We start from the raw sequence: 17,851 nt of genomic DNA, 5'->3' as shown, positions 1-17,851 counted from the left end.
GATCCCTGCGTCCAGGCAGAGAGGACTCTCGCTGGTCCGCCCTTATTCCTTCAGCGGGAGTCAAAGCAGCTGGGAGGCTGACCACCATCCCCATGTAGGGAGCAGGCTCTAAGACTACCTGTGGTCGTGGTCCCCAGCTCTAGTTTGGGTGGGAATGCTCCCCTCCAGCAGGCCAGGGGCACAGCTGAGAGAGGAGGCCACAGGGAAGAGCTTCTGGGAGGCAGGACCTCAGAACACTACCCGGGGTGACTGAACACAGCTGGTGCTTCCAGCCTGCTCTCTGCTCAAAGTGTGGACCAGCCTCTAGGCTGGGGCCAGCTATCCAGTTGTCCTATCGCCTGAATCTCTGGATCCCCCGCTTCTCTGCCTAGCTCTCTCTTCTGGCTCACTGGGAAGATTCAGTTGACTTTTCAGTCCATCTCCTTCTCAAAGGCTTACCTGAAGGGACAGGTTTAGAGCAGGTTTTTATTTTTATTTAAAATAAGTTTGTTAGGGTCATAGACCCTTCGAGAATCTGATAAAAGCTATGGAATCTCTTGCCATCACGTATACAAAGATACAATTTTAAAACTGCAGTTTCAAGTGGCTCAAAGGCCCCGTGAAACCATCCATGAGCCCTTTAGGGGTCCTTGAACCCCAGGTTAAGAGCCCCCGATCAGAGAGACTTTGATTCCGATTGCTTTCCTCTCCTCCTCGTCTCCGCTGCACCCACCCTTGGGTGCAGATGACCTGGAAGTGGACAGAGCTGGGTTCCCACGGGCCGTACGTTTGGTTTCCTCCTTCCCAGCACCTCCAGCCGTTGACTTTAGTGTCCTGCACGCCCGACTTGCTGTCGAGCATCAGAGACACAAAGAAACATGAGACAGACAGCAGCCTCGAGCAGGAGGCCCCCAGGGAGGAGGCTGGCCCTGCTCCCCATAGGCCTACATCTGCGAGGCCTGACAGCTCTATTACTGACTTGAGGAATTCAAGCCTCCTCGGCTGCTCCAGGCCAGAGCTCAGTAAACCCGTCTCCAGAATCAAGGAAGCCAAGTCCACCTCTGCAGTGAACACAATCACCAGCACTGTGGTAAGTAGAGCAGTCTGCCTTCCCTGAGGGCCGAACTGGTGGTGGGGTGGGGTGGGGGGTGAGGTAGGAGTCTGGCTTTCTGGTCCCTTCTCTGCACTTACTATGGCCCTTTGAGTAAGCCACTTACCCTCTCTGGGCCTCCATTTCCCCACTTGTGAAGCCCAAGCTGTGGAATGGCATACTGTTAGGGGTCTAGACCTATACCATTAGGGCTTTTAGAAAGGCCGTCTTATGCATCCCCTCTTTTGGGCCGGTTACCACCTGTTGTGTTAGTTTCTGTAGGGCTGCTGTAACAAATTACCGTAAACTTGGTGGCTTGAAACACGAATCTATTCTCTCACAGTTCTGGAGGCTAGAGATCTGAAAACAAGGTGTTGGCAGGGCCATGCTCCATGTGAGGGCTCTCTAGGGAGGATCCTTCCTTGCTTCTTGCTAGATTCTGGTGGTTGCTGGCAATCCTTGGCATTCCTTGGCTTGTGGCAGCATAACTCCCATCTCTGCCCCTGTCATCACAGGGGCTTGTTCCTGTGCTTCTTCACGTGGCTTTATAAGGACACCAGTCATTAGAGTTAGGGCTCACCCTAATCCAATATGAGCTTTTTTTTTTTTTTTTTTTTTTTTGAGTGAGGGCAGGGCAGTAGAGAATGGGGTCAGGGAGGCTGGCAGGGGAAAGGAGGGAGGTGGATGAGGTCGGTCGTTGTAAGTCACAGTTTGAACCTATAATTCAGTTGGAGAGACAGACTGATGTTTGTTTATAAAGAGTTCTCAAAGGTATGCTAAAAACTTGGGCTTTATTCTGTGCTAAGTGAAGATGTTTAAGCAACAGAGCAATCCAGCCAAGTTTTTATTTCAGAAAGATAACACCTTCCATGTGGAGGAGCAGTTGAAATAGACTTTTTTTTTTCTTTCTTTTTTTGAGGTACACGGGCCTCTCACTGTTGTGGCCTCTCTCGTTGCGGAGCACAGGCTCCGGACGCGCAGGCTCAGCGGCCCTGGCTCACGGGCCCAGCCGCTCCGCGGCATGTGGGATCCTCCCAGACTGGGGCACGAACCCGTGTCCCCTGCACCGGCAGGCGGACTCTGTGAGCTTATTTTAACTTGAGATCTGCAAAGATCCTATTTCCAAATAAGGTCACGCTCTGAGGCTGTGGGTGTACATGAATTTTGGGGGGGATATTGTTGAACCCAGTCCACGACCTAAACAGTCTTTTTCAAACTCCATTGTTGTACAGACAGCTTTTGAAGGAAAGAAAGCTCTTTTAGATTCCAATTGTAAACTTAAATTATTTGTATAAATATATACAAGCATAAAACCAGATATAAAGTCTTTACACATATATAGCTCTTATGCAGCTGCAAAACAAAACAAGTAGCACCAATAAAATTTTCATAAGATATTAATTCAATATGACAGTTGATTTTCTATGTTTCTGGAAACTAACTTGCCACATGAATGTAGTACCAACAATGCTAACACAGGTTCTTTTGTATTCATCATACTTAGGCCCACCAAAAGCTATGTGATGACTCTACTATAACTACTGGAAAATCTTCCGCATTGTTGGGTCTTTGCTCGGTCCAAGTGCAGTGTAGAGTAGTGCAATGTTTTTCAAATTTCTAACCATAGCCCATAGTAGAAATTCATTTTATTTCATAGTCCGACACATACACACACATACAACTGGAGAAAAGTTTCTAAAACAGTGCTTAGCCACACTGCATATAGTGACTCTTCCTATTCTTTTAAAAATACCCGTTACATGGGCTTCCCTGGTGGCGCAGTGGTTGAGAGTCTGCCTGCCGGTCCAGGGGACACGGGTTCGAGCCCTGGTCTGGAAAGATCCCACATGCCGCAGAGCAACTGAGCCCATGAGCCACAGCTGCTGAGCCTGTGCGTCTGGAGCCTGTGCTCTGCAATAAGAGAGGCCGCGACAGTGAGAGGCCCGCGCACCGCGATGAAGAGTGGCCCCTGCTCGCTGCAACTAGAGAAAGCCCTCGCACAGAAACGAAGACCCAACACAGCCAATCAATCAGTCAATCAATCAATAGAAATGCTGTAGAATTATTTTTTAAAAACCCATTACAGTCCACTAAATTAATTTCCTGACCTACTGGTAGGTTTGCAACCGTGGTTTGATAAACACGTTTACAAGAGTATGCTTTGGAGCTTCATCACATTGGATTTGGCAATGATTTCTTGGATATGACACCAACCCCACAGGCAACAGAAGCAAAAGTAGATAAGTGGGACTACATCAGACTTAAACAGTCAACAAAATGAAAAGGCAACCTGTGGAATGGGAGAAAACATTTGCAAACCATATATCTGATAAGGGGTTAATATCCAGACTATATAAAGAACTCTTACAACTCACAATGACAACAACAACAAAACAACCTGATTAAAAAATGGGTAGAGGGCTTCCCTGGTGGCACGGTAGTTAAGAATCCGCCTGCCAATACAGGGCACACAAGTTCAAGCCCTGGTCCGGGAAGATCCCACATGCCATGGAGCAACTAAGCCCGTGTGCCACGACTACTGAGCCTGCGTTCTAGAGCCCTCGAGCCACAACTACTGAGACTGCGTGCCACAACTACTGAAGCCCACGTGCCTAGAGCCCGTGCTCTGCAACAAAGAGAAGCCACGGCAATAAGAAGCCCGCGCACCACAACAAAGAGTAACCCCGCTCACCGCAACTAGAGAAAGCCCGCGTGCAACAATGAAAACCCAACGCAGCCAAAAATCAAATAAATAAATAAATAAATAAATGGGTAGAAGCGGAAGTTCCCACATGCCATGGAGTGGCTGGGCCCGTGAGCCATGGCTGCTGAGCCTGCGCATCCGGAGCCTGTGCTCCGCAACGGGAGAGGCCACAACAGTGAGAGGCCCTCGTACCACAAAAAAAAAAAAAAAAAAAAAATTGAGTAGAGGCTTAAATAGACATTTCTCCAAAGTGAAATCAGCCAGTCACAAAAAGACAAATACTGCATGATTCCACCTATATGAGGTATCTAGAGTAGTCAAACTCTTAGAAACAAAAGGTAGAAGGGTGGTTGCCAGGGGCTGTGGAGAGGCAGAAACAAAAGGATGTTTAATGGGTATAAGTTTCTTAAGTTTTGCAAGTTAAAAAGGTTCTAGAGATGTTTTGCACAACAGTGTGCATATAGTTAACACTACTATACTTTACACGTAAAAATGGTTATGATGGTAAGTTTTACATTATGTGGGTTTATGTGAGCCACAACTACTGAAGCCTGCGTGCCTAGAGCCTATGCTCCGCAACAAGAGAAGCCACCGCAAGGAGAAGCCCACACACCTCAATGAAGAGTAGCCCCCGCTCACCACAACTAGGGAAAGCCCGCATGCAGCAACGAAGACCCAACGCAGCCAAAAATAAATAAAATTTTAAAATAATAATAATGAGTAAAGAGTATACTTTGGGGAATCTGGCTGCCACTGTTTAGATCCTGGAGTCTCCTTTTATTACATATATGACTCCCATCTAGTCACTCTCATCTCCCTAAGCCTCAGTTTCCCCATCTAAAAAATGGTGTTTTCATAATAGTACCTACCAGCGGATCATTGTGAGGCTTAAATGAAAAGATCCACGAAAGTGGATCCACGCACGAGTGGTGTTTCTCACACAGGAGTCAGTGTGCATTAGCTAGTATTTTAATATAACTGCTTCTTAAGACTGCCCTTGCTCTTTTTGCATTAACCTAAGGCTTACAGCAGTACTACTTAACACTAAAGAGATTAAAAAAATAAGGCAGCTAAAAACAATTCATTATTTTTTTTTCTTTTTTGGATTTCATGATGATTTAATCAAAATCATTGGTTCAGGATGTTGTATCATACTTGGTTCATTCAAAGCCTTTGACTGTTTTGTTTATTTATTTGTCCCTTTATCCCTATGCTCACCTCCCATTCATCTATCCACCATCTTTTGTTAGTTTGTCTCCTTGTAAAGAAGGGATTTCTAAATTTTTTTGTAATTTTAAAATTTTTATTTTAAAAAAATTTTTGGTCACACTGTATGGCATGCAGGATCTTAGTTCCCCGAGCAGGGAATCTAACCCGAGCCCCCTGCAGTGGAAGCACGGAGTCTTAACCACTGGACCGCCAGGGAAGTCCCAAGAAGGGAATTTTTTAAAAACATGCATTTAAAATCTGTTTAAATGTGATTGGGTTTTTTTATCTCATTCTATGTCCTATTGTTTTTCTTATTGAGCCCCACTTTTTTTTTTTGCTAAAATCTTAACTGTACAATTCTGACAAATAAATACACCTGTGTAATCCATATCCCTATCACAATATAGAACTTTCTGACATTTCCCCAAAGTTCCCTCCTGCCCATTCCTAGGCAATTGCCGTTCTGCTCCCTGCATCCCTCCCCAAGGCATCCACTATCCTGACTCTGACTTTTTCAATCTTAGAGTAGTTTTGCCTATTGTAGAATTTTGTGCAAGTGGAATAATATAGTATGTATTCTTTTGAGTCTGACTTCTTTAGTTCAGTATTATATCTGTGAGATTCATTCATGTTGTTGGGTATATCAGTTCTTCTTTATTGCTGAATTGTGTTCCATTGTACAAATACACTGCGGGGTTTTTTAATCATTCTCCTGTTGATGGACATTTGGGTTGTTCCCAGTTTTTATTCTTTTATTGCTATTGTGATTAAAGCTCTTATGAATGTTCCTGTACAAGTCTTTTTGCGGACATAGTTTTCATTTCTCTTGGATAATTACCTAGAAGAAGGATTACTAGGTCAAAGGGTAGATCTATGTATAACTTTATAAGAAACTCCAAAGTCTTTATTTAAAGTGATTGTATCTTTTGTACATTTCAGCCAACAATGAATGAAAGTACCAATTGCTCCACGTTTGTCAACATTGATGCTATCTGTCTTTTAAATTTTAGCCACTCTAATGGCTATGTTGTGATTTCTTATTGCAGTTTTAATTTGCATTTCTCTGACGATTAAGCATGTCAAGCACTTTGTCAAATGCTTATTGGTCATTCTTGTATGTTTCTTTATGGAGAGTCTGTTCAAGTTTTTGCCTTCCTCCCTTTTAAGAAATGGGATTATTTATGTTTTTACTATTGTGTTATAGGAATGCTTTATATAGTCTGGAAACTTGCCTATTATTTTTCTTGATAGTGTTTTTTGATTAGTGAAAAAACTTAATTTTGATGAAGCTTATCAATTTTTCTTTTATGGTTTTTGCTTTCTGTGTCCTATATAAGAAATTTTCATGCACTCTCAGGTCACAAAGATATTCTCCTAGGTTTTTTCTAAAAGCTTTATAGCTTTAGCTTTGTTTATAGTTCCATGATCCATTTCAAATTAACTTTTGAGTGTGCTAGGTGATGGGCACTAGGTTTTTTTCCCCATATGCACATCTAGTTACTACACTATTGAAAGACTTTCCTTTCTCATTGAATTGCTTGGGTGCCTTATAAATTCTAGTAAGGATTTTTGTTGTTGATTCTGTAGGATTTTCATCAAACAAGTATGTCATCTTCAAATAAAAATGGTTTTTACTTCCTTCTTTCAAATCTTTATGCCTTTTATTTCTTCTTCTTACCTTATTGCCTGACTGGGATTTCTAGTACAGTGTTGAACAGGAGTAGAGAGAACAGATATCCTTGTCCTGTTTCCAGTTTTAAAGGGGAAACATTCCAGTCTTTTATCATTAAGTATGGTGTTAGCTGTAGTGTTTTTGTAGATATTCTTTACTAGGTTGAAGATGTTCACTTCTATTCCTAGTTTGCTGAGAGTTGTTTTTAATCATGAATGGATGTTGAATTTTGTCAAGTGCTTTTTTGGTATCAGTTGATAGTATCATATAGTTTTTCTACTTTAGACTGTTAATATAGTGGATTACATTTATTATTATTATTATTATCATTATTTTGGGCCACACCTCGCGACGTGCAGGATCTTAGTTCCTGGACCGGGGATCAAACCCATGCCCCCTGCAGTGAAAGCGCGGAGGACTACCAGGGAAGTCCCATCATTGATTAATTTTTTATCTTGAGCCAGTCTTACATTCCTGGAATAAACCCCACTTAGCCATGATGTATTGTTCTTTTTATGCATTGCTGGATTCAACTTGCTATTGTTTCGTTGAGGATTTTTATGTCTGTGTTCATAAGAGATGTTAGTTTATAGGGATTTTTTTCTTCTCTTACTTTTTTTTTTTTTGGCCTGTTATCTCCATAAAATCAATTGGGAAGTGTTCCCTCCTCTTCTGTTTTCTGGAAGAGACTGTGTAGAATTGTCATTATTTCTTATTTAAATATTCAGTTAGAGTTCTCCAGTAAAATTATCTTGGCCTGGAGATTTCTTTTCTGGAATATTTTAAACTACAATTCAATTTCTTTAATGTTATGTATTTTATTTTGAGTGAGTTTTGGTGGTTTGTGGTTTTTGAGGTATCAGTCCAATTTATCTAAGTTGTTGGATTTATATGTGAAGAGTTGTTTATAGTAGTTCCCTCTTATCCTTGTAATGTCTGCAGAGTTTGTAGTGATACCCTCTCTTTCATTCCTGTTATGGGTAATTTGTTTGTTCTTTCACTCTCTTTTTTTTCTTGGTAAGTGTTGCTAGGAATTTATCAGTTAATTCTTTTTGAAGAACTGGGTTTTTGTTTCATTTTTTTCTATTATTTTCCAATTTTTTTTCACTGATTTCTGCCCTTATTAATGCTTATGTTCTGCTTGATTTGGATTATTTTTCTTTTCTTTTTTATAATTTCTTACGGGGGAAGCTTAGAATGTTGATTAAGACCTTCTTCCCTAATGTAAACATTTAATGCTATAAATGTCTAAGAACAACTTTAGCTAGATACCACAAATTTTGATATGTTTTCATTTTCACTTAGTCCAAAATATTTTATAATTTCACTTGAGATTTTCTTTATGACCCATGGGTTATTTAGAAATGTAGGGGTTTTTTTTTAATTTAAAAAATTTTATTTTTATTGAAGTATAGTTGCTGTACAATATTATATGTTACAGGTATACAATATAGTGATTCACAGTTTTTAAAGGTTATACTCCATTTATTATTACTGTAAAATATTGGCTATATTCCCCATGTTGTGCAATATATCCTTGTAGCTTATTTTGTACCTAATAGTTTGTACTTCTTAATCCCCTACCCCTATATTGCCCCTCACCCCTTCCCTCTCCCCACTGGTAGCCACTAGTTTATTCTCTATATCTGTGAATCTGCTTCTTTTTATATATATATATATATATATCCACTAGTTTGTTGTATTTTTTAGAGTCTACATATAAGTGATATCGTACAGTATTTGTCTTTCTGTCTGACTTGTTTCACTTAGCCGAATGTCCTCTAAGTCCATCCATGTTACTGCAAATGGCAAAATTTCATTTTCTTATAGCTAAGTAATATTCCATTGTAAATATAGACCACATCTTCTTTATCCATTCATCTGTTGATGGATACTTAGGTTGCTTCCATATCTTGGCAATTGAGAAATGTGTTGTTTAATTTTCAGTTGTTGGGAGATTTTCCTGGTGTTTCTCTGTTACTGATTTCTACTTTAATTCCATGTCGTCAGAGAACATACTTTATATGACTTCAGTTCTTTTAAATTCATTAAAGTTTATGTTATGACTCAGAATATGGTCTCTTTTGGAGAATGTTTCACGTGCACTTCAAAAGAATGTCTGTTTTGCTGCTGTTGGGTAGTGAGTCAGTTAGATCTGTTTGGTTGCTGATGTTGTTCAGTTCTTCTATATTCTTATTAATTTTCCGTACACTAGTTCTGTTAATCACTGAGTTCTATTAATTACCGAAATCCACCTCAGGATTTCATCATGGACATGGGGGTACAGAGAGCGGAGAAAAGAAAAGGAGAAAGAAAGGTCTTTGAGCCACAGCTATAGGGCTTTTCGTAGAGCTTTCTCTGTCTACTCCCCAGTAGCCACTTTTGAGTTTTGAATTGCCTTGAGCTCAGGTCAGAGGATACTGGAGGAAAAACAGTAGACTCACTGCTTTCTTGCTGGTACTTTAAATTCTCATCTTCCTCAATCTGCCTGCTACGGTTTACTTTTCAGAATTGTCGGGTAGCTACTCTGTGCATGCATTCTGTGCAGGTTTTATAGGAACAGTCAGTGGGAGATACAGATGCAGTATATGCTTAATCCGTCTCAGCCAGAGCCGACATTACTGTCCCCTCTCGTTGTTTTAACTTTCCTTATCCCTTTGATGTCTGCATGATCCATACTGATATCCCCTCTTTCATGGATGATAAAAGCAACTTCTATTTCCTCTTTTTTTTAATCTTGATCTTACTATGGGCTTATCCATTTCATTAAGTGAAGAACCAGCTTTAAGCTTTGTTGATTTTCTCTATGGTTTATTTTCTATTTCCTTGCTTTCCAGTATTATCTTTATTATTTCCTTTTTCTTCTACTAGCTTTTAGTTTAATTTGATCACCATTTTCCAGCCTTTAAAGTAGAAAGTTAGATTATTTATTGTAAGCCTTTCTTCCTTTCTAATATGTGTTTAGCACTATAAATTTCCCTGTAAACACTAGTTTATCTGCATACTGCAAAGTTTGATATGTTGCATTTTTATTATCATTGTTTGCAATATTTCCTAATTTCCTTGTGATTTCATTCTAGTTCCATGGGTGATCTAGAAGTATGCTGTTTAATTTTTTAATATTTAGGGATTTTCTAGATATCTTATGGTTATTAATTTCTAATTTAATTCCTTTGCGATTAGTAGAAATGCTTTGTCAAGATTTATCAAGACTTATTTGACGGCCCAGCAAATGATTTATCTTCATGAATGTTTCATGTGCACTTGAAAAGAATGTGTGTTCTACAGTTGCTGAGTATAGGGTTCTATGAATCAATTAGGTCCCTCTGGTTGACAGCGTCACTCAGATTTTCCATATCTAGACTGATTTGGCTTCTACTTTTTATATCAGTTGCTGAGGGATGGATGTTAAAAATCTCAGCCCCAATTGTGGATTTGTTTATTTCTACATTTTGTTCTGTCAATTTTTGTTTCATGTGTTCGGAAGCTCTTTTCTTAGGTACACATTTATAATTATTTTGTCTTTTTGATGTAGTGACCCTTTTATCATCATGAAACGATAAAATCTTTATCCCAGGTAATACTCCTTGTCCGAGAATTTATTTTGTTTGATATTAATATAACCACTCCAGCTGGTTATGGTTAGTGTTTGCATGGTATATCTTTTCAAAAAAATTCTTTTAATTTCAACTCACTTTTCTCATTATATTTAAAGGATTTCTCTTATACACAGACATAAGTGGGTCTTGCTTTCTTATCCAGTGTGACAACATCTGCCTTATAATTGGAGTGTTTACTCCATTTTCATTTAATGTAGTTACTAATACGATTTAGGGCTGAAATTCTGTTTGTTTTCTATACATCTTTTCTGTTTCTGCTTTTTCCCCATGTTCCTCCTTTTCTGCCTTCTTTTGGATTAATCAAAAAGTGAATATTTGTTAGTTTTAATTTCTCCATCATCTTTTTAGTTTTAACTTTTTGCCTTTTGGGGGGTGGGGTGTTATTCTATGGATTGCAATATTCACCTTCAGCTTGTCAGAATCTACTTAGAGGTAACGTTGTACTTAATTTTAAGTATGGGAAACTTATTCTCTCTTTTGTACTAACATATATTACTAGTATTTATTGTAGTGCACATCTGTATACTGGTGATGAATTTTCTGTTTTTGTTTATCTGAAAATGTCTTTCTTTAAAGGCCTTCATTTTGAAGGAGATTTTTGTTGGACCTAGAATTCTGGGTTAACATTATTCTTGAAGCACTTTAAAAATGCTGTTCCGGGCTTCCCTGGTGGCGCAGCAGTTGAGAGTCCGCCTGCCGATGCAGGGGACGCGGGTTCGTGCCCCGGTCCGGGAAGATCCCACATGCCGCGGAGCGGCTGGGCCTGTGAGCCATGGCCGCTGAGCCTGCGCGTCCGGAGCCTGTGCTCCGCAACGGGAGAGGCCACAACAGTGAGAGGCCCGCGTACCGCAAAAAAAAAAAAAAAAAAAAAAAAAAAAAAAAATGCTGTTCCAGTTCTTCTGATATTCTTCTTTTTCTTTTTTAATGAGAAATTAACTATATTCATATCATTGTCCCGTGTATGTAATGTGTCATTTTTCTCTGGCTGCTCTCTTTATCTCTGAATTTCAGCAATTTGAAATGCAATATGATGTAGTTTTATTTGTATTTATCCTATTTAGGATTCTTGAGCTTATTGGTTTTGTAAATTGATGTCTTCCACCAAATTTGAGAAGTTTCTCTCCATTATTTCTTCAGATATCTTTCCTGCCTTATTTTTTCCTCTCTGTCGTATTTTCTGTCTCTGTCAGGACTCTAGGTAGCTCATATAAATAGAATCATACAATATTTGTACTTCTGTGTCTGGTTTATTTCACTTAGCATAATGTGTTCAAAGTGCATTTATGTTGTAGCGTGTATCAGAATTTCCTTCCTTTTTAAGGCTAAATAATATTCCTTTGTGTGTATACACCACATTTTTTTTATCCATTCATTTGTTGGTGGACATTTGGGTTGTGTCCACTTTTGGCTATTGTGAATAATGTTGCTGGGAACCTTGGTGTACTTGTTTAAAAGGAGCAGTCTAATAAACTTATTTAGCATATATAGCTAGGAGCAGAATTGCCGGGTCATAAGGTATTTACAATATTATCTAGCCAAGTATTTCTAGATGGTTCACCAGAATGGCTGGACCAGCCTACATTCTCATCAGCAGTACATGAGACAGCCCCCCCATTCCCACCAACACTGATATCCAGCTTTCTAATTTTTGCCAGTCTAATAGCTGTGAAATAATACCTATTTCTCTGATTACCAGTCTCCAGGGTTTAAAATCTATCTCATGTTTAGAAAACCATAATTCAAAAAGAGTCAAGTACCAAAATGTTCATTGAAGCTCTATTTACAATAGCCAGGACACGGAAGCAACCTATGTGTCCATCAACAAACGAATGGATAAAGAAGATGTGGTACATATTTACAATGGAATATTACTCAGCCATAAAAAGAAATGAAATTGAGTTATTTGTAGTGAGGTGGATGGACCTAGAGTCTGTCATACAGAGTGAGGTAAGTCAGAAAGAGAAAAACAAATACCGTATGCTAACACAAATATATGGAATCTAAGAAAAAAAAAAAAGGTCATGAAGAACCTAGGGGTAAGATGGGAATAAAGACACAGACCTACTAGAGAATGGACTTGAGGATATGGGGAGGGCGAAGGGTAAGCCGTGACAAAGCGAGAGAGTGGCATGGACATATATACACTACCAAACGTAAAATAGATAGCTCGTGGGAAGCAGCCGCATAGCACAGGGAGATCAGCTCAGTGGTTTGTGACCACCTAGAGGGGTGGGATAGGGAGGGTGGGAGGGAGGGAGACACAAGAGGGAAGAGATATGGGAACATGTGTATATGTATAACTGATTCACTTTGTTATAAAGCAGAAACTAACACACCATCGTAAAGCAATTAGACTCCAATAAAGATGTTAAAAAAAATAATAAATAAATAAATAAATAAATAAATAAATAAATCAATCAATCAATAAATAAAATCTATCTCATGTTTAAAGACCTCCAGAGGAAGCTCTGTGGACACTCCCCACCATCTTCTGCCCTAGTGTTTAACCAGTTCATGGTTAAGAAACTGTTCTAACCAAAATCTTTCTTGCTGCTCATGAGCTCAGCTCTTCATCTGTTTCTTTTAATTAAAAATGGCATAGGAGGGAGCCCTTTGCTTTCCACAATCTCATTTTGGACCATTTTCATTTTCAGCCTCTAACCTCAGTAGAAACCTTCCCAGAATCCACCACCCAGGTCTCAGATACCCCTCAGTCTCTGCTAGGGGTGACCATGGGAACCAGCTCTGAGTGCAGTAGCTCAGAGATGGACAGGGGCGCCTCCTTTAAACGCAAGCAGCAGCAGATGCCTTGGCACCTCATCCAGGAAAAATTGTCAAACAATTCTCTGCCTACAAAATCCCGGAGCTTCTCAAGAAGTCTGAACCCAAGCTGGACTTTGCTAAAGAATGGCATGAAGAAGCAGCATCCCGTGTCAGAGCTGTTTGCCAAGGTTCCACTGAGGGAGAAGCTGTCCTTGTCCCCAGCTCACTACAACCCAGAGCTGGTGCTGAGTGAAAAGTCACGTGAGTGCTAGTGTACAGGGATGTGCGAAGAGCTTAGGGGATGGAGAAAGCAACAGAACCTGTCCTAATCTTGGGGAGTGCCCCGTCTGAGGGGGACTGTAGTCCCTGCCTTCAGGGAGACCCCAGTCTGATGGCAGAGACATAGCTTTTGTTCTTAGGGAGTCTCTAGTCTTATTGGGAAGGCAAAAAAATGATAAAAGTAGAGCTATGTCTAAGTACCCTCTTCAACGTTCCCTGTTCTCATTCAGATGAGGCCCACTCAGCTGAGCCTGTACAAGTTGGGGGTGTTAAGTTTGGAAAAAAAAAAAAAAACAGGGAAGAGAAACTGTTTGGAGGAAAGGCACAGTGGCTGATTCTGATTCAGCAGCTTCTACCACTTTTCAGTGGGAGACCCTAGTGGGAGGTGGCCTTCGCCAGGAATTTGTGCTGAGTCCAGCAGCACAGATTGATGATGCCAATGCCTTTGCCTTTCCAGAAAATCCCTCCCTGCCCCGGAAGTGCTACTTCTGCAGCCGAAGCTCTGGCGAGAAGAGGCAGCTGGATGTGCCCGCCCACCTCCTCTTGCAGAATTCTCACAGCCATGCTGTTTCCCTGAATGACCTGCTGGTGGTTGCCACTGCAGCCCGACTGGATCCGAGGCCTGGCAGAAGCCATACAGGTGCTGTGCGAGACCGGTGTATACAGGATCAGGAAGCATACAGCCACTGCCTGACCTCTGGCCAAAGAGGATGTGAGAGGAACTAGGTAGGCCCATCCATATTCCCTTCATGTGTCTGGTGCATTGGCAGGCACTATACATATACTTGTAGAATGTTGGGTAGGTAGGTGGACTGATGGATTCATAAATACATACAGGTAAGTAGACAATTAAGACTTAACCTCAGTCAAAATGTGACCCCCTTGCAATGTATATTTCTGCTATGACTGGTCCGGCCCCACTGCTTCAGGTACACTTAGCCTTGTCTTCCACTCATGGCTGAAATTGAGACAGTCGCTAATGCCGGTCCCCTAAGTAGAACCATGCCAACCGTGAGGGGCTGATTTCCACACCTTTCGTGCTCTGCCAGCCTGGCCTAGGTCCAGGTCACTTGCCCTGAGAGCTGGCCCTGTGATGGAGTGTACAACAGGATAGTGGCGCCTGAGAAGATCTGGAAACAAAGACCCTTAAGCTTTGATTCCACTGTGTAAAAGGACCAAAGAGATAGCAAGGGAGCCCTCTGTCAGAAAGTTAGTGCTTCTAAAGGAAAGTGATATGTAAAAACTTAGGAGAACTCTACAACGTAGTATTGCCTATGGTGGAGGGGTCTGTGCTGCTTGGCTGCTTATGGAAGGAAATACATTTTAATCATCTCCCTCACTCCTGCCAGCCACCTAAAGCAGACTGTGACCAGACAGTCTGACCTGGCCCCCTCGTGACCTGTAGCTCACACTGCAGAAGGGCTGGCGAGTGAACATCAGCCCATAGGGATCACTTTGGGTGCTCATAAAAATGCATATTCCAAGGCCTGCTCCTGGAAATTCTTATTCGGTAGGTCCTACTGGGGGCCCAGAAATCTGCATTTTAAGAAGCTCCTCTAGGTGATTCTGTTGGTCCTCTTACCACCATCAGAGAAGAACTGGGCCTGGTGTTTCCCAAACTTCCCAGATGATATGAATCATATGGGGCTCCTTGTTGAGCCTGTAGTTTCCAAGGCCACACCTCTGGAAATTCTGACACAAGAGATTTTTTGACAGGCCACTGAGAATTTGCCTTTCAAGGAAGTATCTCAGGTATGGTAGTGAAGACTGTCCTGTGTTTAGACCCAGGCCTGGGCAGAGGAACCTGTGACGGCCAGGCCTGACCTGTAGGCCTGTTATAAGAACAAAACTCCCCAATCCTGATGGGGCTCAAACCTACCCCCTCTGTCTTCGGTTCATAATTTTCCAGAATTTTAAGTTATTTATGCTCCTACTTTTAAAAAGGGGGATCATGTAGCAGATTACAATAAAAATTTGTATTTAATATGACTGTTAAAATGAAGTTATAATGATCAGAAGCCACACAGGGAAAGGGAAGAGATAATTATATTGAAAGGATGTGATAAAGTGCTTCCTGTAATGACCATTGAATTTGTCTCTGGACAGAAAAAGCCAAACATAGCGTTCTGTTTTGGACTTTGTTGTCTCCCCAGAATAGAGACTCCTTAAGGACATGGACTATGCCTCTACCATCACACTGGGGTCTCTCTGAAGGCAGGGGCTTCATCCTCCCACCCCCACCCCACACTGAGCTCTTGGACATCCCTATACACACTGGCACTCACATGACCGGTCACTCAGCGCCAGCTTCGGGTTGTAGTGAGCTGGGAACAAGGACAGCTTCCCCCTCAGTGGAACCTTGGCGAACAGCTCTGACACGGGATGCTGCTTCTTCATGCCATTCTTTAGCAAAGTCAGCTTGGGTTCAGATTCCATGAGAAGCTCTGAGATTTTGTAAGCAGAGAAGGTTTCGATATTTTCTCCTAAATGAGTAAAGATAAGTTTACTCATCTAGTAAATAGGTGATTCTTTAGGGGAGACTTCTTTCCCTGCCTCTAATTTCTAAGAGCAGTTTGTCATGTGGTCACTTGCTATTATAGACTTACTACCATCCATGGTGGATAATGGCGGAAGGTATTGACATGTCTTCTAACGAATATTAATGATGGTAAAATTTACCCTTTATTTTGGTAGCGTACTCTCTAGGTGCCAGCACTCCTCTAAATATATATATATATTTTATCTAATTTAATTCTAATCATAGCTGTACACCTTAGAAAGGAAAAAACTGGCGCTCAAAGAGCATAAGGCTTAACATTCAGGAGGTTCCACAGTGGTGGAGAAAGGATTTGAGTCAGATGTTGCTGATTCCCAACCCTCAAGCTCTTAAAGTTACACTATTGTTCTTTCAAATGGCATTTTTAATATTAGGCTTCAGTTAGAGCTGAGAATAATAAATGGCTCTTTAGTGAAGGCATTTCTGTAGGAAGTAGTGATGGCCAAGACCAAGCAGGGCTTCCTAGAATACCACGTGGAGTCACCAGATCTCAGAGCTGGTCCTCTGCTTTTAGATCAAATAATGGCTTCTAAAAATTCCCAACTAGCCAGGTTGCAAAGGACTGACACATACAAGTCTGATTATATACAGCAGAATGCCTATCAACACATTGATTTACAAATGGAGCAGGATGTGGTGTGAGAATAGGGCTTCTGCATAGTAAACAATGGTTGAACGAAAGAGGGAAAGAGCGGAGCAGAAGTCCACGTTATGGATCACAGGCTTTCTCGGTAGGTGTGATAATAAAACCTTCCACACATCAAGGTTATGTACCGTATCTCATATAGTCCTCAGGTCAGTGCTGTGAGTTTGGCAAGGCAGACATTATTACTTTATCCTCAAATTGCAGATGAAGAGAATCAAGGTTCGGGGACATTAAATGATTTGCCCAAACTCACACGAGTGGTGGGCTCTGGACAACATAGCCTGATATTTCTTCCTCTTTACCACTCTGCCATGAACTTAGATCGCATCCTGACCCATGTGAGGAATGGACCTCTGACGGTTTCCTCCATTTTTCTGCTTAAATCTCTATAATCTCATCATCCTTCCTTGGGATCCACTTTCATAGTGGGTGGGCCACTTATTTAGGGGATAAATAGGCCATTTTGTAGGATTTTAGGGATGGTTTAAAGCTTGCTAAAGAAGGGTGCCTGACACCCTACTGAATCACTGGTAGCTGCAGTGATGATGACGATGATGATGGTGATGGTGATGAAGAGACCGTGCTGATGGTATTGAGCCCAGCACTCTGGACACTTGCTTTTGGTGCACTAAAAGCTTTGCATACAGTATGTTAATCCTCAAAGCAACCCTTTGTGGTAGGTACTGTTGTTATTCTCTTTCCTCAAATGAGGAAACCAAGGTTTAGAGAAGTTAAGTAACGTGCCCAAGGGCACATAGATACCAGGAGCTAAGTTTGTACTCTTAACTGCTACCACTTGTTGCCTGTGGCCAGCTTTTAAATGATCCATATCAAATGTTTGGGGCTGTAAGGATGCAGGAAGATGAATGTTTATAGGAGATCAGCTCGGTGCTTTGCGACCACCTAGAGGGGTGGGATAGGGAGGGTGGGAGGGAGACGCAAGAGGGAGGGGATATGGGGATATATGTATACGTATAGCTGATTCACTTTGTTATACATCAGACACTAACACAGCACTGTAAAGCAATTATACTCCAACAAAGATGTTAAAAAAAAATAAAGTTTCTGGTTACTGTGGATGTGAATCACCTGAGTGCCTCCTGACCCATTAGGCGATGATGAGTTAATTGGCTTGAATATTCTAGAAACCATTTTAAAGGAAAATCTAAGAAAAATCTGTTTTTCTTTTTTCTTTCCAGAATCAGACTGGATCTCTGCCACTGTGTCCCTTTCCTCCTCTTACTCCCAGGAAATGATTTGTTTCTTCCTACAGTGTCTACAATGCCCATAGAAGCAACTGAGTTTTATTTCCTCGTCTAGACATCCTGGTCT

The 17,851-nt window shown here is 41.2% G+C and overlaps 2 protein-coding genes across 2 annotated transcripts in view; both read left to right on the top strand.

Moving 5' to 3' along the window:
* Window positions 1–17,775, top strand: part of LOC308607224 (tubulin polyglutamylase TTLL6-like) — a gene marked incomplete at its 3' end in the record, with an annotated part of 35,288 nt that extends 17,513 nt beyond the window's left edge. Inside the window, exons 13-14 of the mRNA XM_081218937.1 lie at window positions 788–1,069; window positions 17,719–17,775. Of these exons, the coding sequence (XP_081075063.1) occupies window positions 788–1,069; window positions 17,719–17,775 (339 nt within the window). The remainder of the gene's footprint in view (window positions 1–787; window positions 1,070–17,718) is intronic.
* LOC308607225 (tubulin polyglutamylase TTLL6-like) lies at window positions 12,397–14,042 on the top strand (the record flags this gene model as incomplete). Its single annotated transcript, XM_081218938.1, has 2 exons — window positions 12,397–13,298; window positions 13,774–14,042. The coding sequence occupies exons 1-2, from the start codon at window positions 13,007–13,009 to the stop codon at window positions 14,040–14,042; spliced, it is 561 nt and encodes a 186-aa protein (XP_081075064.1). The 5' UTR covers window positions 12,397–13,006.
* Window positions 17,776–17,851: the final 76 nt, after the last annotated feature.

The sequence above is a fragment of the Mesoplodon bidens genome (genome assembly GCF_964165515.1).
Source record: "Mesoplodon bidens genome assembly, chromosome: 19".
NCBI lineage: Eukaryota > Metazoa > Chordata > Mammalia > Artiodactyla > Ziphiidae > Mesoplodon > Mesoplodon bidens.
Note: the sequence above shows the minus strand (reverse complement) of the source record. Positions and strands in the feature narration are given on the sequence as shown.